Source organism: Paramisgurnus dabryanus, chromosome 15, assembly GCF_030506205.2.
Source record: "Paramisgurnus dabryanus chromosome 15, PD_genome_1.1, whole genome shotgun sequence".
In the NCBI taxonomy this organism is placed as follows: Eukaryota; Metazoa; Chordata; class Actinopteri; order Cypriniformes; family Cobitidae; genus Paramisgurnus; species Paramisgurnus dabryanus.
Window position 1 is genome coordinate 24,279,258 of NC_133351.1, and position 16,224 is coordinate 24,295,481.

Here is a 16,224-nt window from a genome sequence, read left to right on the forward strand (position 1 = left end):
ATTCTTACAGATCATTAACTAAAAAAAGTTGGTTTAGGGTTTAGTTACTCTTTAAAGCTACAGTATCCTAATTCATCTCTCAATAAAATTACTCTCTGCTCATCAGTGAAAAACTGTTGTACTTCATACGAATGCGTGTATATTTAATTCATACAGTAAAGACTGTGAAGTGTTTTATTTTAACTACTTTTAACAGACATAAACGTTTTTAAAGGCATATTACATTTCTCTTTGCAAGAAGAAATATTTGTTGTGCTTATTTATTTGATTCTCTATTAAAACAATAATATACCCAATTTATAGTTAATTTCATTTCTACAAATGGTGCAAACTCTGCTAGATTATAGATAAAAGATTCCCATTCCACTGCCATTCTGTGATCGGCACTGATCGGCGATCGGCAGATCATGATCTTGGTGATCGGTAATCGGTGATCGGCCCCAAAAATGCTGATCGGAGCATCTATAACAAATGCATTGAATTTTGTGTATGTGTGTGTACGCGTGCATGTTTTAACAGTCATTAATTAATTGTGATTTTTACCAAAACAATTAGTATTATGACTTTCCCCATAATTGGGTAGCCCTAGGCGCCGGCCATGCTTGCAATTTCAGTTTTGCAAGACTAAAGTCCCATGAAGAAAGACAGATATTTTTTAAATCACACCTAAACAACATTATTCACTATAGACGGTTTCATATTATATTAAGTTATCGATGTATCACCATATTGGAATTAAGTGGTAATATGGGTTTGGTTTATAAAATATGAATCATTTGATACAAATGAACTACTGTTTCCCTTCAGAAGACATTCATTAATTGAATTAACATTCATTACCATTTTTTGAATTCTTTGGGATTACTGTTATTAAGTTCATGACAAATGCTTTGTTGTGTGTAGAATCCATCATTAATGATGAGCTATCTGATGTTTAACATTTTAAATCTTACCAAACTCATCACACTATGGTTACTACGCCAGAGCAATTGTAAATGTTTAAAAATAAAGCACAAATCAGCCTTTCCTGACGCATTAACGAGATCATGATCTTAAATTACACTTAGATGCCATCTATTCAAGCAATTGGAATCTCTGAACCACCCTCCTACACCCTCCAGTTCTCCTAGGCCAAAATGGAGTAAGGTTTCTACCAATTCCCCCCAGTGCCAGCACCCACCCTCTGACTTCCTGTATTTGAGAGCCAGCGTGACAGCTTCCATGTCCATAGAGAGCTTGGCAGAAGATGGGGCTCGTGCCAACCTGTGATAATCTATACTAAAGGGAACAGCCACAGGCCCTATGGCTTTTTGGCAGAGGCAGCCATGGGTTTTGGCAACAGCGGAGGCACGATAAATTAATCACGATTAGTACTAGGATTAAGTTTGTGTAGTCCTTTTAGTCCAGTGTATTCATTACAGCTCTGTTTTGTATTTTCTCTGATGACGTGTGTTACCTTTGTGGGTTACCTACTGTGCTTTCTCTTTTAAATGAGTACCGGAGGGAGGGAACCAGTACAGGCCTGAGTAAGGCAGAGTTGAGCGTTATCTCAGGAAAATGCTGACAGGCTTCTGAGCGGCAGCTCTAACCTTGAGCCGGTGCACAAACAGTAGCAGGGCAGACTGGTACAGACTGCCTCCACTGCCCCAAAAACAATCCCACAATCCCCTCCTTTTCCCTCACCACCTCCCTTCTGCGGCCCTCACTTTTTGGAGCACAGGGGACTCTGCCACCTAGAGGTGGAATAATATTCTCTTGATACACACAAGACGTGCTACTAAAATAAAGTGAAGAGTCGAAAATATGATTGGAAGGTGCTCGTGTAGCGTGTCTGGCTGTCTTCTCTTTATTTCCTGATGCAACGGAGCGAGTTGATGATTTAATCATGACTTTAAGGAAACGCTTCCAGCTGTACTGTAGGGGAATGTAGGAATTCAGATTGCACTTTTTGACTGTACAGTGTCTGTTAGACCTATTTATTGACCGTGCCAGATTTCAGAAAACTTATTTTTATGCCAGCAGCATTTTTACTTTAAAAGAAGCCGATGCAAAGTCAATTTTTTATGCTCAGCATGCTGTCAAACGTTGTCACTGTGTTAAACTCACATTTATTTATTTCAATAATTCAACGGCCGGTCGTCAATTATCCCTTACTTGTTGGGTCAGATATATACAGTACTGTGCAAAAGTCTTAGATCACCATGCCACAATTAGATTTGTTGTTTTTGCAATGTTGTAGTGATCATATACAATTGTTTCTCAGTCTCTTTAATCAAGAAAATACAGGAAATGTGTATATTATATTGTAAACTGTAAAAATGTAAACTGATATGTCAAGTTTTTAGGGTAAACTCCCCTTCCACTTGAGCAATAGCAGGAAACTGCAGGATCTCTTAAACCTAAATGAAATTAAATCCTAATTTCTAATTTTAAATAAATCAGTCTTTTTACTTCATTCTGCTCAAAAACCCTCAAGATGTGTTTAGTGTCAAGAGAGGTCAAATTAAACACAGACGATGCCTAAAGAAGACATTTAGTTCTGAAAATGTAATATTTTATTTTTTGTACATATTTTCTGTATTTTCAGTTTGTATCTTAATAAAATAGATAGAAAAATAAATATGGATGGACATTAAAACTTCTAAAACAAGAAGTCTGGTGCTGGTGGCCTAAGACTTTTGCACAGTACTGTACATCATCTCTTCATAGTTGTTGGGTTGTCAACCAACATCACCACCTAGGTATTCTTGGCCCACCATCTAGACCATCAAAATCCAGGCCAGGCTGGTCTTTTCAGCAGAGCTAAAAGATTTTAAGCATGTGTCCATCGGTCCTCTCATTCATCACACAAACTCAGAGCAGCTCACAGCCTGAGGCGTTCTGCTGAAGCCAGCCAAAGCACTGTGATGTTTTTCTTTGCCGTTTGCTGCTTTGTGATTGGATCTGAAGGTTCTGCTTTATGCTGTGGTCATGTTCCTACCCACCCTTGCGTTGGAGAGCAGGCCTAATTTCTCATCCAAATTACAGGAAACTGTCGCGCCTTGTGACCTGTCTGTGTGCTTTTAAAACAAAGACCACAATACTCAATCAACACGTGTTGTTACACCCATGGTCTCACACTTGTAACTGCATGCTGATAAAAACTTGAGCACTAAAAGCTCTGAAGCTCTGGGCATTGAAGCATGGCGCACTTAAAGAGGAAAAGGGATGGCGGCGATGGATTCGTTTTTTTATTCGTGTAATTGGGAGGCATCTCCGAATACACAGCGGCCCTTTATGGCCCCCAGAGGAGGCCTGTGTTTTGTCTTGAAGAAGGATACACCTACCCCAGGGCTATTTTTTTCATTCTACTTGTGCTGTTTTTAGGCTAAGGGAAGGGTTTTTAGTAGCCCTGTTTTAGATTAAGCAGCGTCGGCGGCCACAACTACATTTATCTGGCCTTGTTTGACCGTTTGCTGGTGTGTGCGCTGTTATACAAACCGGTGCTGCCGTTTAAGGCTTTACCCCTGTAGGGTACCAGACAAAGCTTCCCCCTGGGCCATACAGCAGCAATTCTGTAATTCTCTCTTTCCATACTCTGAGATCAGCGATGATGCTACCAGGGGGTTTCTATCCTCCCCAATCGCTTGTCTGAACACCATGAATACAATTGTTGAGATCCATGGCTTCACCAAGTCTGTTAAACGGCATCATGATTTTGCTCTCCTGGTTACTCAGAAACTGGCCAGGCAATTTGCATGACAGTCCCAGAGAGAGAGAGAGAGAGACAGAGAGAATTAATTCGTTGGATACATTGGTGGGTGAGCGCAGACCAGCTGCAGCAGAGATTGCGATCACCCGACAGGAGAAATCAGCCCCGCTGGCTCTACTCATGGAAATGAGGGCAGTCCTGTTGGCTACGTTCCTTATCAGTCATCACGGTTTTGTGTTCTGTAAACACGCAGCTTTGCCGCAAACGTTCATTTTTTTTGCAGCATGCTGCCGGTTTCTCCACCCTTCCAGTTTCGCTATGACATCGTCTTGCGCAAGAGTTTTTGTGCTCACATGTGAGTTAATGTGTATGTGGTTGCATTAAAACATAGCAGTTGCAGGTATGGCCCCAGTTTTATAGATCACAGCGTAAAGAGAGAGGATCGTTTTAGATCGCCACACCTCTATCGAGTCCGAATAAGCAAGGTTTAGCAATCAATAACAAATACACTCCCACAATCAATCTGATGCTCCGCTGAAAATAAAAGAATACATTTTTGAACTTTAAAGGGAATACATTTTACTGAAATCTGTATTTTAAAGGAATACTTTACCAAAATAGAAAAATTGTCATAGTTTACCATATACTGTAAAAAATATTGATGGTGACATCACCCATAGGTTTGTGTTATTATATGATGTTATTTAATAGGGGTGGGACGGTTGTCATGACCACCGCACCACCGCGGTGGTGCAATGCCACCGCAGTGGTGAAGTGCCACCGGCGGTTGTGTGACGTCACGTATCAGGTGAATGATTAAACAAAATAATAAGTAAAAATTGCAGCTTTTTTACACGTGAAATAATAATAACAAAAGTTGTACAGTAATTTAAAGCCTAAGATACAAATTTATAACATTGTTTTATGTTAATACACAAATCTCCGCTACATTACCATGTATGGCGTTTCCACTAAACTGGTGGATTTTAGCATAACTCAGCACGTTGGAGTTTAGCCATGTCACTGTGTTGTGCGTCTGCTTTAGTTTCTTTTGGTCTCCAGTGACAGTGATACATACACATCACGTTTGTCTTTTGTTGTGAAATAAAAATTTTACCAGGTTAAAGCCGCGCGCATCAGGAAGCGCATTTAGTGAAACTTTATTTTCTTTCACCATTTAAACCACCCTAACCCCTCCCATGGACCCCACCAACGCAAAACCGGCGGTTAAAAATTTGCCACCGTCACAGCCCTATTATTTAATGTTAAACTATGTGAGTGGCGCTCTGTGGCGCGACAGGGTTTTGAGCAACTTCCTGAGAATAGCTGGCTGGTGTGCGAATACTCATAGAAAACAATTTCTTTTTTTAATACATTTTTTTAATAAAATAGGCTCTGTGGTGCGCGTCCAGTGTGCGACCCCCTTTAGCATCGCGTCACTGCGCGTCACTGCGCGTCTCTCACGGATAACCGAAAATGGGTTGGCACATGGTGAAGCTGAGGTGGCTGGTTGCTCGACGGTAGTGACAGCAGTATCAGTTCACCCATCACTCAAGTGGCCATGCTGCTAATTATGCAAAACTTTAAGGCTTAGTATAATTTAAACAGATAAGTTAAAGTCACTTCCAGTTTAAGTCTATTCCGTATTGGCTTCGTATTGGATCGGAAGGTTGCCCCTTGTAATTTATTCATCCTTATGTCATACCACAATTCCAAAACTTATTGGGTCTCGCGTGTCTCATGCATGTTTATAGCGATATGCATGTTTTGTCACAATATCGAAGAACTAATAAAATTTGACACTATGTATGTGCTGCCGTATATTCGAACTTATGCTGATCTGTATGTTGCCATGGATACGCAACATATCAATTGCCAAATAAGTACGGAGGAAGCTTTCGATTTCGCTTTCGTTAACTGTACTGTGCTGTCACATGCTGATTGTTCTGCATGGCGTCGCATAAAAATTTAGCAGGGACAGCCTTTATATAGGTAGCGTAATGAATTTCGGTTTGAAATATAAACAGAGAGCGCCTTTGTGATAACTAATTCCATATTTGAAAACTGCAATACTAATTTCTCGTTAGAAATGCAATCAAAAGGTGTAAAACGTGAAAATATAACCTTATTTACACTAAATTTGTGCTCTAGCCACTTTTCAATTTTTTCGAACTCGACCAATCACATACGACCTGCCGGCACATCCGGGAACTTGACTGTAAATTTCGTCATCTCCCCTTTTGGGGAAAACAAACTAGACTTCTCATAGACTTCCATACAAAATAGCGAAAACAAAGCAATGTTCTTACACAGCCGGCAGGCGTAAATAACTTAAGAAACACTTAGATTAAACATGACGAGTAATTATCTGTCATGAAAGGGACATGTTTTTATATTGACCAAATTAAATCTGTTGATGTATCTTTTGCGCTCTAGGCAGGTTGGACAGATAATTACTCAACATGTTTAATCTAAGTGTTTCTTAAGTTATTTACGCCTACCGGCTGTGTACGAACATTGCTTTGTTCCGTTATTTTGTATGGAAGTACAATGGGAAGTCTAGTTTGTTTTCCCCCAAAAAATGGGCGTGAACCTGTTCAGAGACATTCTATGACATTGCGCCGGTTGTGCATATTCCCCCTGTATACTCATGCATAGAATTGTGGGACAAGATAATAAAGGTATCTCAGGACAGGAAGTAAACCAAACATTAGATTTGGCAGTGCTTTGAAGCCTTCATACCTTTGAATGCTGCCTCCGAAGGCAGATTTCGGATGCAACGCTTAAGTACATTGGAGTCAAACCTGCATGCTTTTTATCTACATAGATAATAGCTACACTGGTGCATTTACCAGGATTGCGGCCCAGTGGACTGAAAAGGGACTTTAATGATATCTTTTCAGTGTTGTGCTCTATATGTAAGCCTGTGTGATGTTTCCTCTTCGTATTCTCACCTCTTTTTCTTTCATTTTGTTTCTCTGCAGCTGCTCAGAGTGAGGAGAGCGTGCGGGAGTGTGCATTTAATGATCAGCACAAGCAGGTGGATGAACAGAGTGTTGCTGGTGACTGGCACATCACCAGAGAAAATAACACCATCCTGTGCGGCAAGAGCAGCCGCTGCTACGGCCTGTGGGAGAAAACACATGACGGAGAGATCCGCCTCGTCAAACAAGGTCTCAGGCACACACACAAACTTATATATAACATACACTTGTGAGGACCTTACTTTTACTTGTGCTGTTCTTAAAGGAACAGTTCACCAAAAATGAAAATCCGGCGGGTTTTAAACCTTACATCATATTTAAAGAATTTAAAGATATGTTCAGATATATTTCTTCATACAAGAGGAGTTTATAGTGTAGTGACCAGGGCATGACAAGCATATGAGCTGTAAAGGTGATAATCTTTGTCTCTGCTAAAGGTCTCACATCAAATATGTATTACATGTTTGAAATGACATGATGATTAAACATTAAGGTGACAAAACTTTCATATCTGGGTGTATGGAAGAATATGGGTAGCAAAATTTAATTTCGAATGTACTGCGTCCAATGCATTTCTGTATTTAATTTGACATTTCCATGTTCATATGTGCAATGTTTGGTGCAAAATCAAAATTCAATAATTCAATTTACATTTGCCATTTTCTACACTAGTTTTGATATGTAATTTAAATAGTTTTTTACGCTTTATACGTTTTAAAATGAAAATGTATTACCCAAACTGATTAGATGTGTTTTACATACTGAAGCAAAACTGTAGCAAGATGACCATTTAAAGGGATAGTTCACCCAAAAATGAAAATTCTGTCATCGTTTACTTACCCTCATGTTGTTACAAACCTGTATTCATTTCTTTGTTCTGATGAAAATAAAGGAAGATATTTCAGAAGCCCCGTTGACTTACATAATAGGAAAAAAGAGTAATATAGGGGGCTGTTTACACTTGGTATTAAGATGTGTTTTCATCGATCGGATCACAAGTGGACGAGAGAGACACATTACGTTTACACCTGGTATTTAAATCCGTCTCTTTGGTCCACTTTCGACCGCTTCTGTCCTGAATACTGTGAGGGGGTGGTCTGTGAGACGGTGGGCGAGTCCCTCTCCTGTCATTCAAACCCGAGCGGGAGTAATTATGAGTTTATATGGACTAGGGATGCATATCAATTAATCGCGATTAATCTATAGCAGAATAAAAGTTTTTGTTTACATCATATATGTGTGTGAACTGTGTATAATAATTATGTATATATAAATATGCACACATGCATGTATAATTTTAAGAAAAAAATATATTTATATATTAAGTATTTATATTTATATATAATATAAATTATACATAAATATACAAATGTATATACACATGTAAACATTGCTTAAATATATACATGCATGTGTGTGCATTTAACTATACAAAGTTATTATACACAGTACACACACATATATGATGTAAACAAAAACATTTATTCTGCTATAGATTAATCGCGATTAATTGATATGCATCCCTAATATGGACGCAAACTAATATTCTGTCGGAGTCCACTGCTTGTTTAGCAAGTTTTGTACGTGTGTATGTAAGAGCTTTCTCTGAATTTTCAGCACAATTGATGAAATAGGATCGCGCATCTTTCACACGCTTTCAAAACGAAACTACGGAGATCAGACGCTTTAGTTTTATCAATGAAAGGCTAAAAATAGCGCTGTTCACCGTATGTTCACGCCAGAAGTCAAAAAGAGAAGTAAAACTTGTGTTTAATACCTCAGATTAGATAAATGGGCGGAGAGAAGGCGGTCGCGTGTGGCTGTTCGAACACATTCAACCACATATCCGTTCCGCAACTCCAAAGCGATCCGATCGAAAGTGGTTTCGACTACCTCTGGATGTGGTTGAAAGTGGTTGAAAGTGGACGAGCTCAAAACGTTTTGAACACCGTTTTCACCTGGCATTAACGTCGTCCACTTTCGTCCGATCGACGAAAACGCATGTTAATTCCAAGTGTAAACAGCCTCTAGGAGTCAATGGGGCTTCTGATCGGTTTGGTTACAAACATTAATCAAAATATCTTCCTTTGTGTTCATCAAAACAAAGACACTTATACAGGTTTGTAACAACATGAGGGTATGTAAAGGACAAAATTTTTCCTAAATTCATTTACATTTACGGGTAGGACATCTCATGCAAAATGCATACCGATCTGAGCACGCCCCCACCCCTGTCCTGTCAATCATTACATCAAGCACTTCTTGTATTATTGCCTCACTATTATAAATCGCTTTATTTTTCCTAATTTTTGGATAAAAGCATCTGCTACATGCCTAAAATGTTAATGTTCACTTTCGGATTTTCAGAGGTTATTTCTCTCATTCACTCTATCAACCATCTGCATCTTTTCATCACAGGCTGTTGGACTTACATTGGCGACCAGCAGGACTGCCATGACGACCGTTGCGTGGTTACTACCACGCCGTCGCAGATCCAGAACGGCACCTACAGATTCTGCTGCTGCAGCACAAACATGTGCAATGTCAACTTTACAGAGAACTGGGTGCCGAGCCCCACCAGCACCACTACCCGTAAGTCCTTTATTAAACAGATAACACCACAGCTCTTCTGCATCTGTAACCTCTACACCCCAGTCTGAGCACCAACGCCCATATTAGATTGCTGTGGCTGGGCAGAACCGGTCCTGCAGGATCTTTTGTCATCTCTGTGATGTTTCTCTAACTGTCTTCATTTTTGTAACCTAATCCCAAAATGCTGTTATTTAATGAATATAAATAGAGCTGGGCTGAATATATACAGTATACGGTGTTAAAAATAGTTTGCTGTTAACAAACATAGCATTTGCAGGTATCACAACACTGTGATAGTGTAAAGATATTCTGAATGTATGTGTGACCATGGTTTTACAGCTGAGAGGAAACAATGGCACGAGCACTAACTGAATTCAATGCATTCAACCTTTTCTGTAGGTATAGACTGTGGTGCATTATGGGGTTGAAGAGGGTATTATGCCTGACTGATTTTATAAATCATACTCTATCGTTTGGTCTCTGTTGGTTACTGTTCTATTCTCTTCTGTTAACTACTGTATCGACTTTCCTCTGACTGCTATAGAATAGCAGATGAGAAAACTCAATAGTCTAATAGTTTTATTGACTTGATAGTCAGTAGAAGGTCAGCATCCCCTTGACCGGGAGTTATCAGTAATGCATGCGTTTAGAAAATAAATGCCCACAGTTCTCAGTGCCATTGTTGAACTTTTTCAGATATATAGTATTGCGCAAAGGTTTTCGGCCATCACCATTTTTGTTGTTTTAGTGATGTTTTAATGACCTTTCATATTTATTTTTCACTCTCTTTTTTAAGATACAAACAGAAAATATGTACACGAAATGTTAAAAAAACACAATGTTCAGAACAAAATGGCGTCTTCAGGCTAAAGTCAGTATTTAGTGTGACCTCGCTTGGCACTGAGCATCTTGAACTCTTTTGAGGAGACTGAAGTCATTGGATTAAAATGAGAAATTACGATTTCATTTAATTCAACACCAATGTTTTACAATATTTACTATGTTCTTACCTCAACCTATATGAATTAATACATACCTATCTTTTTTCAATGTGTGCACTTAGTCTTTGTACAGCGTGTCATGAACGTGTTAGCAAAGAGACCGATGAATAATTACATATGGTCACTACTGTATACTACTGCAAAACCAAATGGTGGCAAGACTTTTGCACATAACTGTATGTCTGGATGCGGTGTTGAATTGAACAATTTTATGCATGCTTTGGTTTATGGTTACAGTCAGCACCAGCACACATTTTCAGCATCACCAAATTCATAATAGTAAAGTCCATTTTCTCTGAAGGCCGTTTTCAACACGGAAAGTCGTTAAAGTCCACTTTGTAGGTTGAAAAAAAATTTTTAGTGATGCACTGAATTTCCAGCTGAAAATGACATTGTCGGGTTCCAACCGAAAGAAAAAACAGTTGAAAATATTTATTATTTTTAATAATAGCAGCGCTCTGCTTTTTTAGATTTTAGTCTAACTTCAGACGTTATTACAGCGCTACACAGCAAAGTGCGATAGTGACAGTTGAAATACTCAAAATGACACACAAGTTCTGTGTGATGCTCCACTTCCCATGATCATGCTTTGATATGTCTCTGGCCTCAGAGATCACGCATATTGACCTCTGACATGTTAACCGCATGTTAATGTTGATCGGGTTTGTCAGTAACTGATGTTAAAGTGCACAGTTTTTATGATGATGTCCCTAAAGCCCATTTCAAGGCTGTAAACATAAACAGACTGTCATGCTGTATTTTAATTAAAATGACTGTGTATCTCAATAATCGTAGTATTAACTGTTTCTCCGCCAGCAATTTTAAAAGTTGCCAGCCAGCGGCAGCACTTTTTATGATTTTCCCAATGTTTAATGCTTCCAGAAAATTTTCTTCTTTAAATATATAAACATACAATATATCAAATAAAAGAACAGACCCTCTGCTTTCAAACAAAAAACCTGTTACATGTTCTCTTTTTATGACCTCTCAAATATGGTTTCTTAAAAAAGTACAAAATTTTGAGCAAAAAGCTTAGATAATTGCTTTTTTGTAAATTACTTTTGTTAGAGATCAGATTCAGAATGATCAAAACATTCACAGAGTTTTAACTGTTTTTGGATCAGTGGATGCTTCGGTGTTTTATAAGATGTGTAAGAGCACCACCTGGTGGATAATAGCAGAAATATGGGTTGCCATAAAAAACATAATTGGCAGGGAAGCGTTTTCTCTTAATGGACGAGAGATAACTATTCAATGGCAGTGAAAGAGTTAAAGGGACACTCCACTTTTTAAAAAAAATCAATTTTCCATCTCCCCTTAAGTTAAACATTTGATTTTTACCATTTTGAAATCTATTCAGCTGATCTCCGGGTCTGGCGGTAACATTTTAAAGTGATAGTTCGGCCAAAAATGATATTAAACCAATGATTTACTCACCCCCTAGCTGTACGAGTTGCATATGTCCATCGTTTTTCAGAAAAACACCTTTTTGTATATTTTAGAAAATGTTTTAGATCTTTCAGTTGATTAAATGTAATGTTACGGGTCCACCCATAGTCCACGACCTTCAAGTCCAAAAAAAGTGCGTCCATTTTTCACAAATTAAATCCAAACGGCTCCAGGATGATAAACAAAGGTCTTCTGAGGGTAATCCGCGCGGTGTTGTTGTAGAAATATCCATATTTAAAACTTTATTAACGAAAATAAATACCTTCCGGTAGCGCCACCATCTTAGACTCCTCTGTATTCAGGAGAGAGTATTAGCGTAGTGTACGCACTTTTCTTAGTGACGTATGACAAATTCGGAGGGCGGGGGCACAGAGCAGCAGCAGAGTAGCCTCCGTAGGCTGCGTAAGCTCTCATCCTGAATGCGGACGCGACTAAGATGGCGGCGCTACCGGAAGGTAGTTATTTTAGTTTATAAAGTTTTAAATATGGATATTTCTACAACAACACCGCGTGGATTACCCTCAGAAGACTTTTGTTTATCATCCTGGAGCCGTTTGGATTTAATTTGTGAAGGATGGACGCACTTTTTTTGGACTTGAAGGTCGTGGACCCCGTAACATTACATTTAATCAACTGAAAGATCTAAAACATTTTCTAAAATATCCAAAAATGTGTTTGTCTGAAAAACGATGGACATATGCAACTCGGACAGCTTGGGGGTGAGTAAATTATGGGTTTAATATCATTTTTGGCCGAACTATCCCTTTAAGCATAGTTTAGCACAATCCATTGAATCTGATTAGACCATTAGCATCGCGCTAAAATAGCTAAAGAGTTTTGATAATTTTCCCATTTAAAACTTGACTCTTCTGTAGTTACATTGTGTACTAAGCGCGACAGAAAATTAAAAGTTGCAATTTACTAGGCAGATATAGCTAGGGACTATACTCTCATTATCAAATCAAATGTTTAACTCTAGGGGAGCTGGAAAATGACCCTTTAACACGGCTACTGAGTTGGTGCTTTACTTTAATACTGTTTTGCATATAATAGTTTTCTATAACTTTAAATTATTTAGATTAAAAGCTGTTAAATGTGTTGATTCTGTTGCATATAACTAAATGAAGAATATTTAGTTTTATTAGCTTTTCTTTTTGAATTTCTAATTTTTGGAGTGTTATTTAAAAAAAAGTTTATTTTATTGATTTGGTCCCATTCAGATTCATTCAATTAATGTTTAATATTAATACAATTATACAACGTCTTTGCATTAAACAAAGTCAATTTCGTTTTTCAAGCCAGAAAATGTTTCATTTTCATTTCACTAATCGTTTCTCATTTTGTAGCTCTTCTGAATAGAGCCTATGATTTTGCCCGTTGCTAGCGCGACACTCTACCAACGGAGCTACATGAGCCGCTTCTCTCTTTCTTTATGCACGCTTATTCTCTCACTCAGTCTTTCAGTTCTTTTTCTTCTTTTGTGTGTTGCCTTTGAGAGTGTCTCTAAAGAAAGTGCCGGATGACCCTGCTGAAGGAACGAAACTCAGTTACACCGCAAATGCAATCAGACAATGCCGTGAAAAATAAAAAAAATCAATGGCTGTCAAAGTCAGTAGGAGTGAGTTATTTGCATGCAGCTTTAATTCTCAAACTTCTTTTCAGTTAGTTTTTTCTTGTTAGTCCCTCTAACACTTTCTACTCTAGTACTTTCTTCAATTCTTAGACCAGTTTAAGGAATGAGGATGAATAAATAAAGCTTCAGGCATTTCAGTGCCTACGCTTAATGAATGCATATCTGTAAAGCTTGACCCTGGAAATCAGCTTGGCTCAACAGCATTCAGATCTATCTGTCAAGAAAAGATGAAAGTGTAAATAAATGCATGGAAGGGGGCCCGCTGTTGGCCCCATGCCAGCGTGAAGGGGCCACGGAGTTTAAGCTGGAGAACCAAAGGTTTGGTGTCGCCCAATCGGCTTTCGTCTTACAGGTGTTGCCGGGCAGAATCCCCACACCCATTCATCTTCTGAATCCTCATACGGCACTGGAACGTTGTGCCCATCACCCCATCACAAAAACAGTTGAACCTTTTCTTATTGTACAGTGTACACACGGAGGCCGTGCACTGCATTCAAACCCCGCCCATCGGCGGCTCGCAGCTGTCTCTCTCCGCTGTCTGCAGACATGCCAGAGGCGAGAGGCATCAGACTGGCATTATCGGCAGTCCTCAGCACATGCGAACAAAATACGCAGCCTTGTGTAAAATGTAGCACTTGTGCTTGAACATATTGATGGATGACCTCCGTTCCAGCTCAACTCTCATCACACACACACACACACACACACACACACACACACACACACACACACACACACACACACACACACACACACACACACACACACACATTTCCGATGCTTTCCTTTTTAAGTAAGAGGCGTCCTCACTTTCTGTACAATCCATTAACCAATATTTTCACCAGTTCCCGGCACCGGATGTGTTATTCCATGAATGCAAGGGTTTTTTGGTAGATAAGTGAAGCGGAGATTTGGAAATGTTCCCTCACCCCACTCTGTACGTTTGCATTTATTTAGAGAGCTGCCATGGTGACTCATTTGTTTTTCGTTCCAATATATGGAACGTTTTCAACCTGACAAAAACACAGCACATCAAAACACTCGAAAACAGGATTTTCTTTTGCAGAAAAACAATGTCATGCTAAAACCACAGGCTGTGAGAGGAAGAATAATTTCACCTTTAATCCTGTTGACAAGTAGACATATGGATGTCCTCAAAACACACTTTTTGGAAAATGTTGTGTCCCAAAAGGAAATTTTTTTATGGGTCAACCTTTCCTTCCTTTGATATCTGTTTTGAATGACAGTTTATTTACGTAGATTTTATTTATTTCACAAAAAAAAAAATGTTTGTTGTTTATTTACAGTATTAAAGGCTTTATCAAACATGGAGTTTAGCTGCATGATAGATATACATTGTTAATGTGTATTTGTTTGTGTGTGTTTGTGAGGGTGTGTGCACACCTGCTAGCCAGCTGCTTTTACATCATAATACATCGTAATTCGATCTTTGTGGGCTGCGCGCAGAAAGTGACGTTCTTATGATCAACAAGGAAAATAAAACTCGTTGACCAATAAGAATTAATCTTTTAGCAAGAAATGATGTTTGTTTATTTTTGCAGATAATCAGATAATCCATAATTTTAAGTAATCATAAATTAAACTACAATCAAGCTACGCTACACAGCCATAAATAAAGTTGCTTAAAAATGTCATAGGAGAACCATTTTTGGTTCCCTGAAGGACTTTTTAGTCAAGGTTTCTTAAAATAACTATTTCTTTCTTACATTTTATTCAACTACAAAGAACCTTTTATACAACAGAAAAGTTAAAAGTTCTTTATGAAACCATATAGGGGTGTGTTTCCTGTACAACGCCGTAACTCTAACTGTTTCCCTAAAACATAGTACCTTTGTTGCACATCCAACGTCCAGACTCCAGACCATGTTGGTCCAAAAAACATAGTTAGGGACGTCACAAACATAGTCGATGCAAGGGACAAATTTTTCAGCTCCCCTAGAGTTAAACATTTGATTTAATACTGTTTTGATTTGATACCATTTTTGAATCTATTCAGCCGAACTCTGGGTCTGGCTGTACCACTTTTAGCATAGCTTAGCACAATCCATTGAATCTGATTAGACCATTTCTAGGCTGTATGGCTAGGAACTATACTCTCATTCTGGTGTAATTATCAAGGACTTTGCTGCCTTAACATGGCTGCAGCAGGCGCAATGATATTACGCAGTGCCCGAAAATAATCCCCCGCTACTGAAAGTTACTAAGGGGACTTTTTTCGGCTGCTTTTTTGGCTAGTTCCTAGACATATCTGCCTAGAAAATAGCAACTTTTATTTTCTGTTTGTCTTAGTACATAATGTAACTACAAAAGAGTCAAGTTTTAAATGGTAAAAATATCCAAACTCTTTGGTTATTTTTGAGTGCGATGCTAATGGTCTAATCGGATTCAATGGATTGTGCTAAGCTATGCTAAAAGTGGTACAGCCAGACCCGGAGATCAGCTGATTGAATTCAAAAATGGTGTGTCCCTTAATAATATCTTCTAATGAATCGAATAATGAAGATTGAAGTAATGTCAGATTATTGCTGTAATAAACGAACATTGACATTTAATGAAATCGTTTCCTTATATGTTTGTTCTCCATTGTTTTTCCTTTTTTCCTAAAGTTTCATTAGTTCGCGGTTCATTCTTCGGGGGCGCCATCAGTGTAATTTTGCATGAACGCACATGCACACTCTCTTATTTCTCTCAACAAATTTAAAGACGTAAATTCGAATTTGTATATATTTGGAATGATATGTATTAAATGTACTGAATGTTGCTTACTTATTTTACTCAAGAGCGTGATCTGTGTAAGTCTACATGTCATACTAACTAAGAACTATGCTTTTTACCATTGCTCGAAAGCTGTAG

At 38.5% G+C, this 16,224-nt stretch overlaps 1 protein-coding gene across 1 annotated transcript in view; it reads left to right on the forward strand.

Moving 5' to 3' along the window:
- The window catches only part of bmpr2b (bone morphogenetic protein receptor, type II b (serine/threonine kinase)), a 112,627-nt gene that overhangs the window by 52,526 nt on the left and 43,877 nt on the right, over positions 1-16,224 (forward strand). Inside the window, exons 2-3 of the mRNA XM_065249074.2 lie at positions 6,676-6,864; positions 9,094-9,267. Coding sequence (XP_065105146.1) covers positions 6,676-6,864; positions 9,094-9,267 — 363 coding nt within the window. The remainder of the gene's footprint in view (positions 1-6,675; positions 6,865-9,093; positions 9,268-16,224) is intronic.